At 44.2% G+C, this 14,562-nt stretch overlaps 1 protein-coding gene across 3 annotated transcripts in view; it reads left to right on the top strand.

Annotated features, from left to right (window-relative positions):
- The window catches only part of LOC106584588 (ATP-binding cassette sub-family C member 8), a 181,053-nt gene that overhangs the window by 150,030 nt on the left and 16,461 nt on the right, over window positions 1-14,562 (top strand). For all 3 annotated transcript variants that reach the window (XM_014170042.2, XM_014170041.2, XM_014170048.2), the window contains 12 exons: window positions 2,627-2,707; window positions 2,910-3,047; window positions 4,762-4,887; window positions 5,087-5,183; window positions 6,860-7,107; window positions 10,794-10,960; window positions 11,433-11,502; window positions 11,709-11,866; window positions 12,242-12,334; window positions 12,435-12,537; window positions 12,952-13,065; window positions 13,618-13,738. In XM_014170042.2, the coding sequence (XP_014025517.2) occupies window positions 2,627-2,707; window positions 2,910-3,047; window positions 4,762-4,887; window positions 5,087-5,183; window positions 6,860-7,107; window positions 10,794-10,960; window positions 11,433-11,502; window positions 11,709-11,866; window positions 12,242-12,334; window positions 12,435-12,537; window positions 12,952-13,065; window positions 13,618-13,738 (1,516 nt within the window). The remainder of the gene's footprint in view (window positions 1-2,626; window positions 2,708-2,909; window positions 3,048-4,761; window positions 4,888-5,086; window positions 5,184-6,859; window positions 7,108-10,793; window positions 10,961-11,432; window positions 11,503-11,708; window positions 11,867-12,241; window positions 12,335-12,434; window positions 12,538-12,951; window positions 13,066-13,617; window positions 13,739-14,562) is intronic.

The raw sequence follows: 14,562 nt of genomic DNA, 5'->3' as shown, positions 1-14,562 counted from the left end.
TACCCAGTACGCTGTCATGTTTCATTTGGTCAGGCATCATGTTGTTATGTAATCAGGTCTAGGTTGTGTTCTCTCCATATATATTTTATTATTGTGAGTTTGGTGCAACAAATGTTATGCATGTGACAAAGGTGTGTGTCTCTTTTAGTAATTTTGCGGAGTGTATTTCTGTAATGTCGGTGTGTGTGTAATCTCTCGTACAGACTATGTAAACATTAGCAATATTTTTTTTCTGGGTTAACCGAATTGAGTGTGTTATTTGAAGCATATGCGTTTGTGAGTGTACGTGCGCTGTTGTCTCCTGATGTCCACGATCAGCTCCTTCGTTTTGTTGGCATTGAGGGAGAGGTTATTTTCCTAGAACCACTCTGCCAGGGCCCTCACCTCCTCTCTGTAGGCTGTCTCGTCATTGTTGGTAATCAGGCCTAAAACTGTTGTGTCGTCTGCAAACTTGATGATTGTGTTGGGAGGCGTGCATGGCCATGCAGTCATGGGTGAACAGGGAGTACAGGAGGGGGCTGAGCATGCACCCTTGTGGGGCCCCAGTGTTGAGGGTCAGCGTAGTGGAGGTGTTGTTTCCTACCTTCACCATCTGGGGGTGGCACGTCAGGAAGTCCAGGACACAGTTGCAAAGTTAGGGGTTCAGACCCAGGGCCCCAAGCTTAGTGATGAGCTTGGAGGGTACTATGGTGTTGAAGGCTGAGCTATAGTTAATGAACAGCATTCTTACATATGCCTTCCTGTTGTCCAGATGGCATAGGGCAGTGTGCAGTGCAATGGCGGTTGCATCATCTGTGGATCTTTTGGGGCAGTATGCAAATTGAAGTGAGTCTAGGGTGTCAGGGAAGGTGGAGGTGATATGATCCTTAACTAGCCTCTCAAGGCACTTCATGATGACAGAAGTGAGTGCTATGAGGCGATAGTCATTTAGTTCAGTTACCTTTGCTTTCTTGGGTACAGGAACAATGGTGGAAAAGTGTTCCACTACAGTGACAGTCTGCCCTCGGGGAAAGCTCCTGACATTTAATCACACACTCTTAAAAATAAAGGAACCAAATAAGTTTGTTGAGAGCAATGATATAGGGGAACCATTTTAAGGTCTGAAGGTCTGAAAAACCATGGTTCTTTGAAGAATCATACAAAAATCCAAAACCAAAAGTGTTTTCGGCCTCCAGGACCAGAATTGAATAGCCCTGCTGTAGGATTTTAAGCCTATTTTTGCCTTTCAGTGAGTTTTAGAGTTACTAATACCACCCATGACTGTGTTTGCTAGTGAAAGAGACATGGTTGTTGCATTCATTCATTTTTTTGTCCTGTGGCCTTCACCAAGTGAGATCCTAAGTGAATAAGTTGTCATAAAAATTACAGAATTTAAGGCAATACAATACACACAAAAAATAAGGCCTTATTTGAGGGCTTAGTTTTAGCCTAACACAGTGGACTGAAACTCATATTTTACAGACCACATCAGGTCAACAAGTCATATTATGCTGGCTTGCAAAGGGATGTGTAATTACTATTGGAATCCAGCCAGAGTGAGGATATCCAACATTTGGAATTGTCATTCACCCGCAACCTGCAATCAGAATGACTGCCAGGGTTGGGAAGACTAAGAAATGAGACTACCTTTTATTATTAAACATTTGAACAGAAACAACCATTTCAGTTACAGGTGCAATAAGTCCAAGTAAAAGACTGGATTAGTTTAGACAAATGTATATTATTTATATTTGAGTAGCATAAGATTAATCAATCAATCAATGTACATGCAAAAACATCGATTTTGAAACAAACAATTCTAAAAATCAACCTACAATAGAGCATGCTGGGAAATATGATAATGATGGGCGTGGTTTTGGTTCCACTCTGGTTATTAACACCAACAATGGGGTAATTTTACACCAGTGTTTCCCAAATTCAGTCCTGACCCCTGTTGTGTGCTATGAAAGGGAAACATCTGCAGGCTTCAATACATTTCAATAACTTTTTAAAATTCTGAAGAACTGTAGATGCCACATCAAGAACCCCACACTTAACTCAAAGGTTCTTTATTGGGCAAGAGTTCTCAGAGCTGAGGAAGAACCATTTAAGAACCTTTATTTTTTTTTCAGTGCACACAAGCGCACACACACATAGTATATACATACACAGTGCCTTCAGAAAATATTCACACCCCTCAAGATTTTCATTTTTTTATGAATTTGTAAATTTTTTGAAAAACACAATTCCACTTTGACATTGAGATATTGTGTATAGACAGAAAATCTAAATGTGGAATAAGTCTAGGGGTATGAATCTATTCTGAAGTCACTGTACACACACACACGCACGCACACTGTAATGTGGTCTGGGTTACGTAACCTCTACAATAATGGATTCAGCTTGCAGGGAGACAGACATCTCAACACTCAGTATTGGGTGTGGGTATGTGTGAAACAGCGAGAGCGAGAGAGAGAGGACCGAATGTCTTAAATATTTTGGAGTAAAACGCTCTCAGAGGATAGGTGGTAGATGGACTGAGTAAGTGTGTGCATGTTTCCAGTCTGTTAGCCTTGCTCACTGACACGGTGTTGACCTGATGGAATGAATAATCTCTCCATTCATTCTCTCTCCTCCATCTCTACAGGGTATAATTCTGTCAGGAGGGCAACGTCAGCGTATAGGTGTAGCCAGAGCCCTGTACCAACAGACCAATGTGGTCTTACTGGTGAGAGAGACAGCCTGTCTACAGGTCTACACAGTGAACGATAGACTGCATGTGGACAGGGACAACGTACCACAACAGAACAACAGAAGTCTCAGTGTTTAGATAGCTAATTTCATCTGCTTTTCCAATCAGCTTTATCAAAATAGTCAGAACTCCATTAGTCCTGTATTTCACCTTTCACTTTTAATCGGTGTTGTTTCAGGATGACCCGTTCTCAGCGCTGGACATTCACCTGAGTGACCACCTGATGCAGGAGGGCATCCTCAAACTGCTGAGAGAAGAGAAAAGGACTGTGGTGCTGGTCACTCACAAACTACAGTACCTACCACATGCTGACTGGGTGAGAGCACTGTGTGTGTGTGTGTGTGTGTGTCAGTGGAGGCTCCTCAGAGGAAGGGGAGAGCCGTCCTACTCAGTGAATTTCATAAAAATAGTGAAACATGAACAAAGTTATCCTTTTTAGATAAAACTATATTAAATATATTCACGTCATCAAATAATTAAAACACACTGTTTTGCAATGAAGGTCTAAATTAGTCCCAACAGCACCCTCTAGGGTAGTACCATGGTGTAGCCGGACAACAGAGATTTTCTGTCCTCCTCTGGGTACATTGACTGCAATACAAAACCTAGGAGGCTCATGGTTCTCACCCTCTTCCATAGACTTACACAGTAATTATGATGACTTCCGGAGGATGTCCTCCAACCTATCAGAGCTCTTGCAACATGAACTGACATATTATCCATCCAATCAAAGGATCAGAGAATGAATCTAGTACTGAAAGCAAAAGCTACAGCTATCTAGCACTGCAGTGCATAACGTGTGGTGAGTTGTTGACTCAAAGAGACAGAAACAGTTGAACAGTGTTGAACAACAGTGTTGAACAAATTAATTTCTTAAATTAAGAGATTTTTTAAATTATTTTTATTCTTTCACTTATTTAGCTAGCTAATGTAGCTAATTTAGCCCACTCAACAACCTGTCTCAAATAGAAAGGAATGCTATTTATGTTAGCTAGCTGGCTAAGGCTCTTCCAAGTCAAGGTGAGCTTTCTGTTTTATTAATTTGTTTCCATTAGAGTATCATGTAGTAGCCTAAACCTATCAATATTACATTGACCTGAGTGAATGGAACAGGAAGGACAGTTAGCCAATATGTTGTAATAGAAATAAGGCCATGCTCATAAAAACATATCATCCTCCCCCTTCTGCTAAGCTAATATATGGAGTTATTTTAAGATGGGCATATCAAGGATCATTTAATTATTTGATTTTGAATTTTAGGACCCCTGTAAGTATCTTAAAAAATAAAATAAAAAATTATTTGATGAAACACTGAATTTGGCCTTACTACTATTAGCCCATAGAAATGCATTGATAACATATGCATACATGGCGAAACAGATAGTCCCCAAAAAATAAAAAAGGAAGCATGTTTTGAAGTTTCTGTTTTATATCTGAGAGCTATAACAAAGCTCAGGATTATATAAAAAATAATTTGACCCTTTTTTTTGCACTAAATTACTTCCATATATACTTAAAAAAATATATGTTTTTGCTGGTTCCAGGGCTACCTACAGACGGGTCTTGTGAGGCTTGTGGGCGTCCTAGAGCAAAACAACATGCATGTGTTTCTTGAGAGTCTCACCTTCTGATAGTGGGGTCTTATTAGTGTGTAGGCCAAACTGTTCGGACACTGCACACCGCCACTAGTGTGTCTGTGGGTTTTTGGTGTTACAATCCTTGTGGGGACCAGAAGTCCCCACAAGGATAGTAAAAACAAGAAAAATTCCCCACAAGGAAAAAGGCTATTTTAGGCTTAGGGGTTAGGTTTAGGGTTAGGGTTAGAATTAGGGTTAGGGGTTTGGGTTAGGGATTAGGTTTAGGGGAAATAGGATTTTGAATGGGAATCAATTGTTTGGTCCCCACAAGGATAGTAAAAAAAGGTGTGTAATTGTGTGTGCGTGCGTACGTCTATAGACAACGTTTTGCTATTAGAAATGAGCCACTGGTTAATTCACCTCTTTATCTCTTTCTCTCCGTTCCTCGGTCAGATCATAGCGATGAAGGATGGCACCATTCAGACCGAGGGGACTCTGAAAGACATCCAGAACTCTGATCCTAAGCTGTTTGAACAGTGGAAGACCCTGATGCACCGGCAGGACGGGGAGTTTGAGAAGGTACCAGGCCATGTGTCTAAAGATAGCAATGACAGATAGAGCCAAAGTGGTGATATTGTCGCAACTGATGAGCAATAGTAATGTGTTTGTACTGAGCTTGCTCTTTCTGGGTCCTCATTTCCTGCTTTGTTTTAAATTCATCTGGTCAAGTCTATTTCGGCAAACTACTTCAGTAGAAACTGATGCCTGTCTGTTCCAGGAGACAGTGGCTGAGAGCATGACGGTGTTGGAGCGTAAGAACCTGCGGAGGGCGATGTACTCCAAGGAAGCTGCCACGACTGAGGAGGAGCATGAAGGTGAGAGGTCAAAGTTCACAAACCTCCCCATGAGACTGAGGTACCCCGGGCTGTCAATCACTCTCTGATGGGAACTAGGGGGTTAGCATCATTGCTATTTCCTTTTGTATGCTTTGTTTGTGCAGACTCCAAAAATTACAGGAGATATATATTTACTGGGTGGTAACATTTTATGAATTTATCCTCTGTCTCTAAAATGTGATGCATCCACAGTTTCCGATCCTTGTGTCAGTCTCTGAACCTACTGTGGAACTAATCATGTGTGTTGATCCTGTCTGTGGTCCAGTAGTAGTCCTCATCAATGGCCTTATTTTCTCATCCTCTTTCTTTATCACCATTCACCACTGATCTGTAAAAGACACGGACTGGTCAAGTCCTGGGGCAAAGGCTCTATGTCTTTAAGATCTGTTGAAAAGGAAGGGGCAGGGGGATCTGGTCCTTGGTTGCCACACTGTCTGCTGGTTTTCATCCTTTCCCTTAAACCAACAACTGGTTTAGGCCTGGGAAACTAGGTGAAGAATCAACACCATTGCTACTAGAATAAAGTACCAGCGGGAAACAGGAAAACCAGCACACTGCTGCTCCCTAGGACCAGAGTCCCACACTGGTTTAGAGAGTATTGGGACAAGGCCTGAGTGTGTCTCTCTGCTCTGATGTCTTGATAGAAGTTTTCTTTAGGCACAGATCTAGGATCAGCTACCTTCCCCCATCATTACCTCCTCCACATTACTGACCCTAGATCAGCATCTAGGCAACTGCATCCCACTCTGAGTCTGGTTGGTTTTTGTGTCTGTCCGTGTTGTTGTGACAGTGTCTTGGTGGTGATACTGTGCTCTTGATTCTTTGTTCTGCTTTGTCACCTGTGTTCTGGTGGCACCCCGGTGTGGACTCGTGAGGTATCCCCAGCACAGAGTGTTGCTGCTCTTTAAGCCGAAGTAGGGCCGACTGCATGGTTTTACTGAGTGGTGACGTCGTGACCAGTTGTGACCAGTCTGTAGCATCGTGCTGCAACTACACTCCTTGCTACTTCCCATGTAGATCCTACGCTATGTCCATGTTGCTCCTATTGGCTTGTAGCTTGAAGACTCCATTCTTCCCAGTTTCCATCCCCTTTCTCTTCCTCTCTCTCCACCCCTCGCTCTTTCTCTCCCTCTATCCCTCTCTCCCTGTGGCCTGTCCCGTAGACATGTAGGCGCCCATGCAGTCATCAGGTTTGCTTGCTGATATGATGTATATTTAGATCAGGGGAGGAGCAGTACTTCACTCACCATGACCAATGTGTTCTATCTGCTCTCTGCTGCCCTACTCTAACCTTAACCCAACACCCGACACGAGTATGAGGATTTGTTTTGCCCATCAGGAAACAAATGACGGATCAATACAGTACTGAATCCTTGCCTGTTCTGTAGCTACAGCTATATCAGTGGAGGCAGCTGAGGAGAGGACTGCTCATAATAATGTCTGGAACGGCGCGAATGGAATGGCATCAAACCATGTGTTTGATGTATTTGATACCGTTCCACTCATTCCGCTCCAGCCATTACCACGAGCACGTCCTCCCCAATTAAGGTGACACCAACCTCCTGTGAGCTATATCTCTTTCTCATCCACCTCTCTCTTTCACTGTTTCTCTCTCTCTCTGCCTATCCCTCTCTCACACGTCTCTGTCCTTCCAGAAGAGTCTGTGGAAAGTGAGGAGGATGACAGCCTGTCCCAGGCCATGCGTCACCGCACCACCATCCCCTGGCGCTCCTGTGGGGTCTACCTGTCCTCTGCAGGGCTCCTCCTCCTGCCGCTGCTCCTCCTATCACAGCTCTTCAAACACACCCTCATGGTTGCCATCGACTACTGGTTGGCCCACTGGACCTCCCACGTCATCACTGCCAAGATGTACTCTACCGGGAGAAACTGCACCGTTGCTCAGGTCAGGGGTCAATTTGGTCCTACTAAACCAAACGGCAATGTGCTTTGAATAAACGGTGGTTATGTTTTATTCTACAGACCACTATTTACAGTACAGTACCTTATAAAGGTCTACACTGTACGGTGTACACCTGTTGTATTCGGCGCATGTGACAAATAAAATTTGATTTGATTAGAAATGGTTGTTTACATGATAATTCCTGCTAAGTACAGCATTCATTTCATATATACAGTTGAAATAGGACCATAAGATAATGTTAGAAAACAACACATGTTGAGTTAAGTGCAGTACTTCTGACCTCAAAGTAATGGTCCCAGACGGTGTGTGTGTGTGTGTGTGTTGCTCTTGAGCTACATTCAGTCTCATCCGCATACAGTATGTACAGTCGTGGACAAAAGTTTTGAGTGACACAAATATTAATTTTCGCAAAGTCTGCTGCCTCAGTGTCTTTAGATATTTTTGTCAGATGGTACTATGGAATACTGAAGTATAATTACAAGCATTTCATAAGTGTCAAAGGCTTTTATTGACAATTACATGAAGTTGATGCAAAGAGTGAATATTTGCAGTGTTGACACTTCTTTTTCAAGACCTCTGCAATCCGCCCTGGCATGCTGTCAATTAACTTCTGGGCCACATCCTGACTGATGGCAGCCCATTCTTGCATAATCAATGCTTGGAGTTTGTCAGAATTTGTGGGTTTTTGTTTGTCCACCCGCCTCTTGAGGATTGACCACAAGTTCTGGGGAGTTTCCTGGCCATGGACCCAAAATATCGATGTTTTGTTCCCCGAGCCACTTAGTTATCACTTTTGCCTTATGGCAAGGTGCTCCATAATGCTGGAAAAGGCATTGTTTGTCACCAAATTGTTCCTGGATGGTTGGGAGAAGTTGCTCTTGGAGGATGTGTTGGTACAATTCTTTATTCATGGCTGTGTTCTTAGGCAAAATTGTGAGTGAGCCCACTCCCTTGGCTGAGAAGCAACCCCACACATGAATGGTCTCAGGATGCTTTACTGTTGGCATGACACAGGACTGATGGTAGCACTCACCTTGTCTTCTCCGGACAAGCTTTTTTTTCCGGATGCCCCAAACATTCGGAAAGGGGATTCATCAGACAAAATGACTTTGTCCCAGTCCTCAGCAGTCCAATCCCTGTACCTTTTGCAGAATATCAGTCTGTCCCAGATGTTTTTCCTGGAGAGAAGTGGCTTCTTTGCTGCCCTTCTTGACATCAGGCCATCCTCCAAAAGTCTTTGCCTAACTGTGTGTGCAGATGCACTCACACCTGCCTGCTGCCATTCCTGAGCAAGCTCTGTACTGGTGGTGCCCTGATCCCACAGCTGAATCAACTTTAGGAGACGGTCCTGGCGCTTGCTGGACTTTCTTGGGCGCCCTGAAGCCTTCTTCACAACAATTGAACCGCTCTCCTTGAAGTTCTTGATGATCCGATAAATGGTTGATTTAGGTGCAATCTTACTGGCAGCAATATCCTTGCCGGTGAAGCCCTTTTTTGTGCAACGCAATGATGGTGGCACGTGTTTCCTTGCAGGTAACCATGGTTGACAGAGGAAGAACAATGATTCCAAGCACTACCCTCCTTTTCAAGCTTCCGGTCTGTTATTCGAACTCAATCAGCATGACAGAGTGATCTCCAGCCTTGTCCTCGTCAACACTCACACCTGTGTTAACGAGAGAATCACTGACATAATGTCTGCTGGTTCTTTTGTGGCACGGCTGAAATGCAGTGGAAATGATTTTGGGGATTCAGTTCATTTGCATGGCAAAGAGGGACTTTGCAATTAATTGCAATTCATCTGATCACTCTTCCTAACATTCTGGAGTATATGCAAATTGCCATCATACAAACTGTGGCAGCAGACTTTGTGAAAATGAATATTGTGTCATTCTCAAAACCTTTGGCCATGACTGTAGATTGAAGGGCAATTCCACCACTTTTCAACCTAATTTTCATTATCTCCTGCACAATACCATGGTCTGCATTTGTGAAAAGGCACATTTCTACTTGTTGTACCCTAAAACATAAAGTTAAAAAGTTCTACCCGATGGCATCATGAAAAGATAAAACATTTTAAAAACGTGATTTTCAAACACTGTTGGAAGTTTAAGGTTGTATAAGTCGAATGTACGGTATACACCTACCAACGAAATGCTTAGTTGCAGGTTCCTTCTGGACAATCCAACAACAATAATAAATAATAAAAGATAAGAATAGGAACATAAAGTAAATGGCTCAGTAGAATAGAATAAACATTTTAGCATAAGTATAATACAGGAAGACACAATTTATAGTCCAATATTTACACGCGTTTTGGGGAAGGGGGGATTGGGGGGCAAGTGTGTAAATTGTACAGTATTTACAAATCATATTAAGAGTCTGGTACCAGCAGATGTGATGCTTGCGTGCGTGCGTGTGTGCGCGAGTTCACGTGTGCTAAGGTGCAGAGAATCAGAGCAGGTGGTCAGTTCAAGTGTTCAGCAGTCTGATGGCTTGTAGATGGGAACTGTATCTGAGCCTGTTAGTATCCGACCTCAAGCTATGATATGGTCTGCCCGACGGTAAGGGAAACAGCTCGTGGCTGGGTTGGGAGCATAGATCCCAGTGTAGATGTCCTGGAAGGGTGTGAGCACGGTCCCAGTGATGTACTGGGCAGCCTTCACCACTCACTGGAGGGCCTTGCGGTTGTGGACGGAGCAATTCCCGTACCAGGTCGTGATGCAACCGGTCAGGAAGCTCTCGGTGGTACAGTGGTTGTTTTTGAAGAGGACCCGGGGTGGCATGCCGAATTTCTTCAGCCGACTTAGGAAGTCGAGGCCCTGCTTGAGCCCTCTTGACAAGAGTGGTGGTGGTGTTGGTCCATGTCATGTTCACTGTGATGTGGACACTGAGGAACTTAATACGGCTGACTCTCTCTACTGCAGTCCCGTTGATGTGGATCGAGGCATGTTCCCGCCTCTATTTCCTGAAGTCTACACACAACGCCTTTGTTTTGCTGACGTTGAGGGAGAGCTTGTTGTCCTGGCACCACAATTCCAGTTCAATTACCTCCTCCCTATAGACTAATTGTATTTTCTGTGTACTTTTTGGTTAATCAAGCACCTAGAAAATGTTGCTGTGAGTGTGTGCATTAAAGCCTGGGACCTGATGACTTGTCTTAGCTCCCTGTGCTATAGCCAAGGCTTTAGCTCATTGGGCTAGTTGGTTACACTACCTCAGAGCTTTGATTTTATAAAAGTGGTCACTTGTCAGTAGGGCTGAACCCAGTTCCTACATTTGATTATAAAAATTGATAATATTTGGTTATTTAGAAAGTATCTTTCCAAATGTTATTGTAATGTAATATCATTATTAGCACTTGAGTCTGCACACCAACTCCTCTCCTCACAGAGGCCCCTTGAGTTGTCTTTGACCTTGAATTAGAATCCCAGTCATTCTGTCAGGCCCATTATTGGAAAAGTTCAGCTGAATAATTAGTTCACCTGAAGGACAGACAGACAGACAGACAGACAGACAGACTCCAGTTATTCTCAGAAGGAACTAAGTATTGGTGTGAGAGAGAAGGGGTGTGATGTTATTTTGGTTTGTGATACGTTCTCTAATGAACCCAGAGTGTGACACACACTGCTCTCTAACCAAGCCTATTTCCCCTGTGTTCCCCTCTGTAGGAGTGTGGTTTCAGCCACTCGTGGTACCTGTCAGTGTTTAGTGTGCTGTGCTGTCTGGGCATCGTTCTGTGTCTGGTCACCTCTGTGGCTGTAGAGTGGACAGGCCTGAGAGTGGCCAAAGAACTACACCACAACCTGCTCAGCAAGATCATACTGGCACCTATGAGGTAAAGGTGTGTGTGTGTGTGCGCATCATGTGAGAGAGCGATGTGTTTGTGTGTGTGTGTATGTAACAATCGATCATCCTTGGGAGCGAGGTAAGACACTGTATACATTATGAACCGCCCCATTACCCAGAGGTCCATCTGCCTTCCACACATTGAAACCACGGCGACGCCAGATCACAGACAACTAATGACCTTGTGGTCGGGGCTCTGTACGGAACAATTTTAGATAAGGTGGCAGCCAAGAAGGCTAATCACTTTCATTGTCTTCTTGTTTTCAAATTCAATTCCTCAAAACCCTCAGAGGAATAGAATTTGTAACAGAAACATTGATGATATACCAGCAGCTTCATCCTTCCACTTGAGGGTGTACGTCTCGAACAGTAAAAAGCTTAAAAAACGTGACAACTTTCAGGGACAATAAAGTAAGATATAAAACTATGGTATAGTTGATCTGTGTGGTTGTCTCTTTCAGGCTGTTTGAGACCACTCCCCTGGGCAACATCCTCAACAGGTTCTCCTCTGACACCAACACTATAGATCAGGTATTGCAACACCACCCTCTCTCTGTGTTAACACTAGAAGTAGCCTCAACCATACTGACTTGGAACTTTCAAATTCTATGAATCTCAAATAGACTTTGCTTATTTTTCCTCATGGTTTTCGAAGTAGCTCTTGCCTGTGAAATCTTTGGTTGCTTTTCCTGGTAGATGGTAGTAATGTAATGTTTCACTGGTGGCTGTATCCCCAGCACATCCCTGCCACCCTGGAGTGTCTGAGTCGCTCCACCCTGCTGTGTGTGTCGGCGCTGGGGGTTATCTCCTATGTGACCCCTGTGTTCCTCATTGCGCTGGTGCCCCTGGCTATCGCCTGCTACTTCATACAGAAGTACTTCCGGGTTGCCTCCAGGTGAGCGCTTGGTTTGGGATATTTTTTTTTATATCTCTGTCACTTGTTTTGCTTCAGTTTATTCAAAGGGCAGTGTTCTCATCTGGGCTAGTTACAGTATGTCTCCCCTTTTTCTCTGTCTGTCCATTTCTATATCTTTTATCTCTCTCTCGCTCTCCCTTCTCTCTCTCTCCCTTTCTTCCCGTCTCTTTCTCTCTCTCTCGCTCTACCTATTTTCTCCCCACCTCTCTCTCTCTCCCTTCTCTCTCTCTCCCTTTCTTCCCGTCTCTCTCCCCCTCTCTTTCTCTCTCTCTCGCTCTACCTATTTTCTCCCCCCCTCTCTCTTTCTCTCTCTCGACCTATTCTCCCCCCTCCCCTCCCCCTCTCTCTGGTCAGGGACCTCCAGCAGTTGGAGGATAGTACCCAGCTCCCTCTCCTGTCCCACTTCTCAGAGACAGTGGAGGGCCTCACCACCATCCGGGCATTCAGGTAAAGATTTTCTAAACAACATCCATTTTGATCGGGACCAGCGAGGCGGTTGTGTGTTTCTCCACTTACACATATTACTCTGTGATTGTCTCTCCTCCAGGTACGAGTCCAGGTTCAGACAGAGGTTATTGGAGTATACTGATGCCAACAACATCGCCTCTCTCTTCCTCACAGCAGCCAATCGCTGGCTAGAGGTCCGCATGGTAATGAGGTGTACTCTATAGTGCATTCTGCTCTACTGAACTCTTGTCTGTGTGGTGTTTCTAAGGCATGGTTACTCTTGTCTGTGTGGTGTTTCTAAGGCATGGTTACTCTTGTCTGTGTGGTGTTTCTAAGGCATGGTTACTCTTGTCTGTGTGGTGTTTCTAAGGCATGGTTACTCTTGTCTGTGTGGTGTTTCTAAGGCATGGTTCATGTTGAGCAAGTTATTACACCTGCTCTCATTCTATTGGGTGACTGCTCCCTCTATGGGAATTTTGAATATGACAGGATTCTATGGATTTAACTGAGCATTTTTTTTTTGTATTTCTATTGGACTATATAGTTTTGACTGTTTGATTTCTCTGAAAGTGTATATAGGTTTGTGTGTGGTGACTATGTATGCTGTTCCTCTATAGGAGTATGTAGGAGCCTGTGTTGTTCTGATAGCAGCCGTGGCCTCCATCAGCAACTCTCTGTACAACCACCTCTCCACTGGCCTGGTGGGACTAGGACTCACCTACGCACTCATGGTGAGGACCGCTCTGGGGTGTGTGTGTGTGTGTGTGTGTGTGTGTGTGTGTGTGTCTAAGGTCAAAGATCTAATGTAGTCACACATTTCTCAATGAAAGACTGAGACTGAGTTGCGTGACTACCTGTCCACATGGCTCCGGCCAAATGGCACGCCCACTTGTGTTTCTTCTCCATGATGAGTCTGGATTTGATCTCCCCGACGTCTTATAGAATGGAACACATTCTGACTGTTCTGATTGGTCCCAGAAACCGATGGGTTGTAGGCCAAAGCCGGCCTACATGATAACTTTGATACTCTTATTGGTTAGATTTGTTAGAGAAGATCCAATCGCTGATGAATTTGAAATCCGCACAAACGATTTCTAGGATGTCAGTTTCAGACTGAATTTACTGAACAATCAATAGAGCAGCTGAATTCAGGATGAGTCGTCAGGCAAGAGGTTGAGGCTCTAAACCAGTGAAACCTCTCTCCTCCTTCCTGTTACAGTACTTGTCTGTCTATACATGTCTATAATAATGCTGTCTCATCTGTCTGTGTCTCTGTGTCCCAGGTATCTAACTACCTGAACTGGATGGTGCGTAACCTGGCAGACATGGAGGTTCAGCTGGGTTCAGTCAAGAGGATCAACGGCCTGCTGAAGACTGAGCCTGAGAACTACGAGGGACTGATGGGTTAGTACAGTACTACCTCTTAGCTCCAGACCTAACTCTAATCCTAGTACAGAACCACCTCTTAGCTCCAGACCTAACTCTAATCCTAGTACAGTACTACCTCTTAGCTCCAGACCTAACTCTAATCCTAGTACAGAACCACCTCTTAGCTCCAGACCTAACTCTAATCCTAGTACAGAACCACCTCTTAGCTCCAGACCTAACTCTAATCCTAGTACAGAACCACCTCTTAGCTCCAGACCTAACTCTAATCCTAGTACAGTACTACCTCTTAGCTCCAGACCTAACTCTAATCCTAGTACAGAACCACCTCTTAGCTCCAGACCTAACTCTAACCCTAGTACAGTACTACCTCTTAGCTCCAGGCCTAACTCTAACCCTAGTACAGTACTACCTCTTAGCTCCAGACCTAACTCTAACCCTAGTACAGTACTACCTCTTAGCTCCAGACCTAACTCTAACCCTAGTACAGTACTACCTCTTAGCTCCAGACCTAACTCTAACCCTAGTACAGTACTACCTCTTAGCTCCAGACCTAACTCTAATCCTAGTACAGTACTACCTCTTAGCTCCAGACCTAACTCTAACCCTAGTACAGTACTACCTCTTAGCTCCAGACCTAACTCTAACCCTAGTACAGAACTACCTCTAAGCTCCAGGCCTAACTCTAATCCTAGTACAGTACCACCTCTTAGCTCCAGGCCTAACTCTAATCCTAGTACAATACCAGCTCTTAGCTCCAGACCTAACTCTAACCCTAGTACAGTACTACCTCTTAGCTCCAGGCCTAACTCTAACCCTAGTACAGTACTACCTCTTAGCTC

The sequence above is a fragment of the Salmo salar genome, chromosome ssa23 (assembly GCF_905237065.1).
Source record: "Salmo salar chromosome ssa23, Ssal_v3.1, whole genome shotgun sequence".
Lineage (NCBI taxonomy): Eukaryota > Metazoa > Chordata > Actinopteri > Salmoniformes > Salmonidae > Salmo > Salmo salar.
The sequence above is the reverse complement of the archived record's forward strand: the minus strand, read 5'-3'. Positions and strand labels throughout refer to the sequence as shown.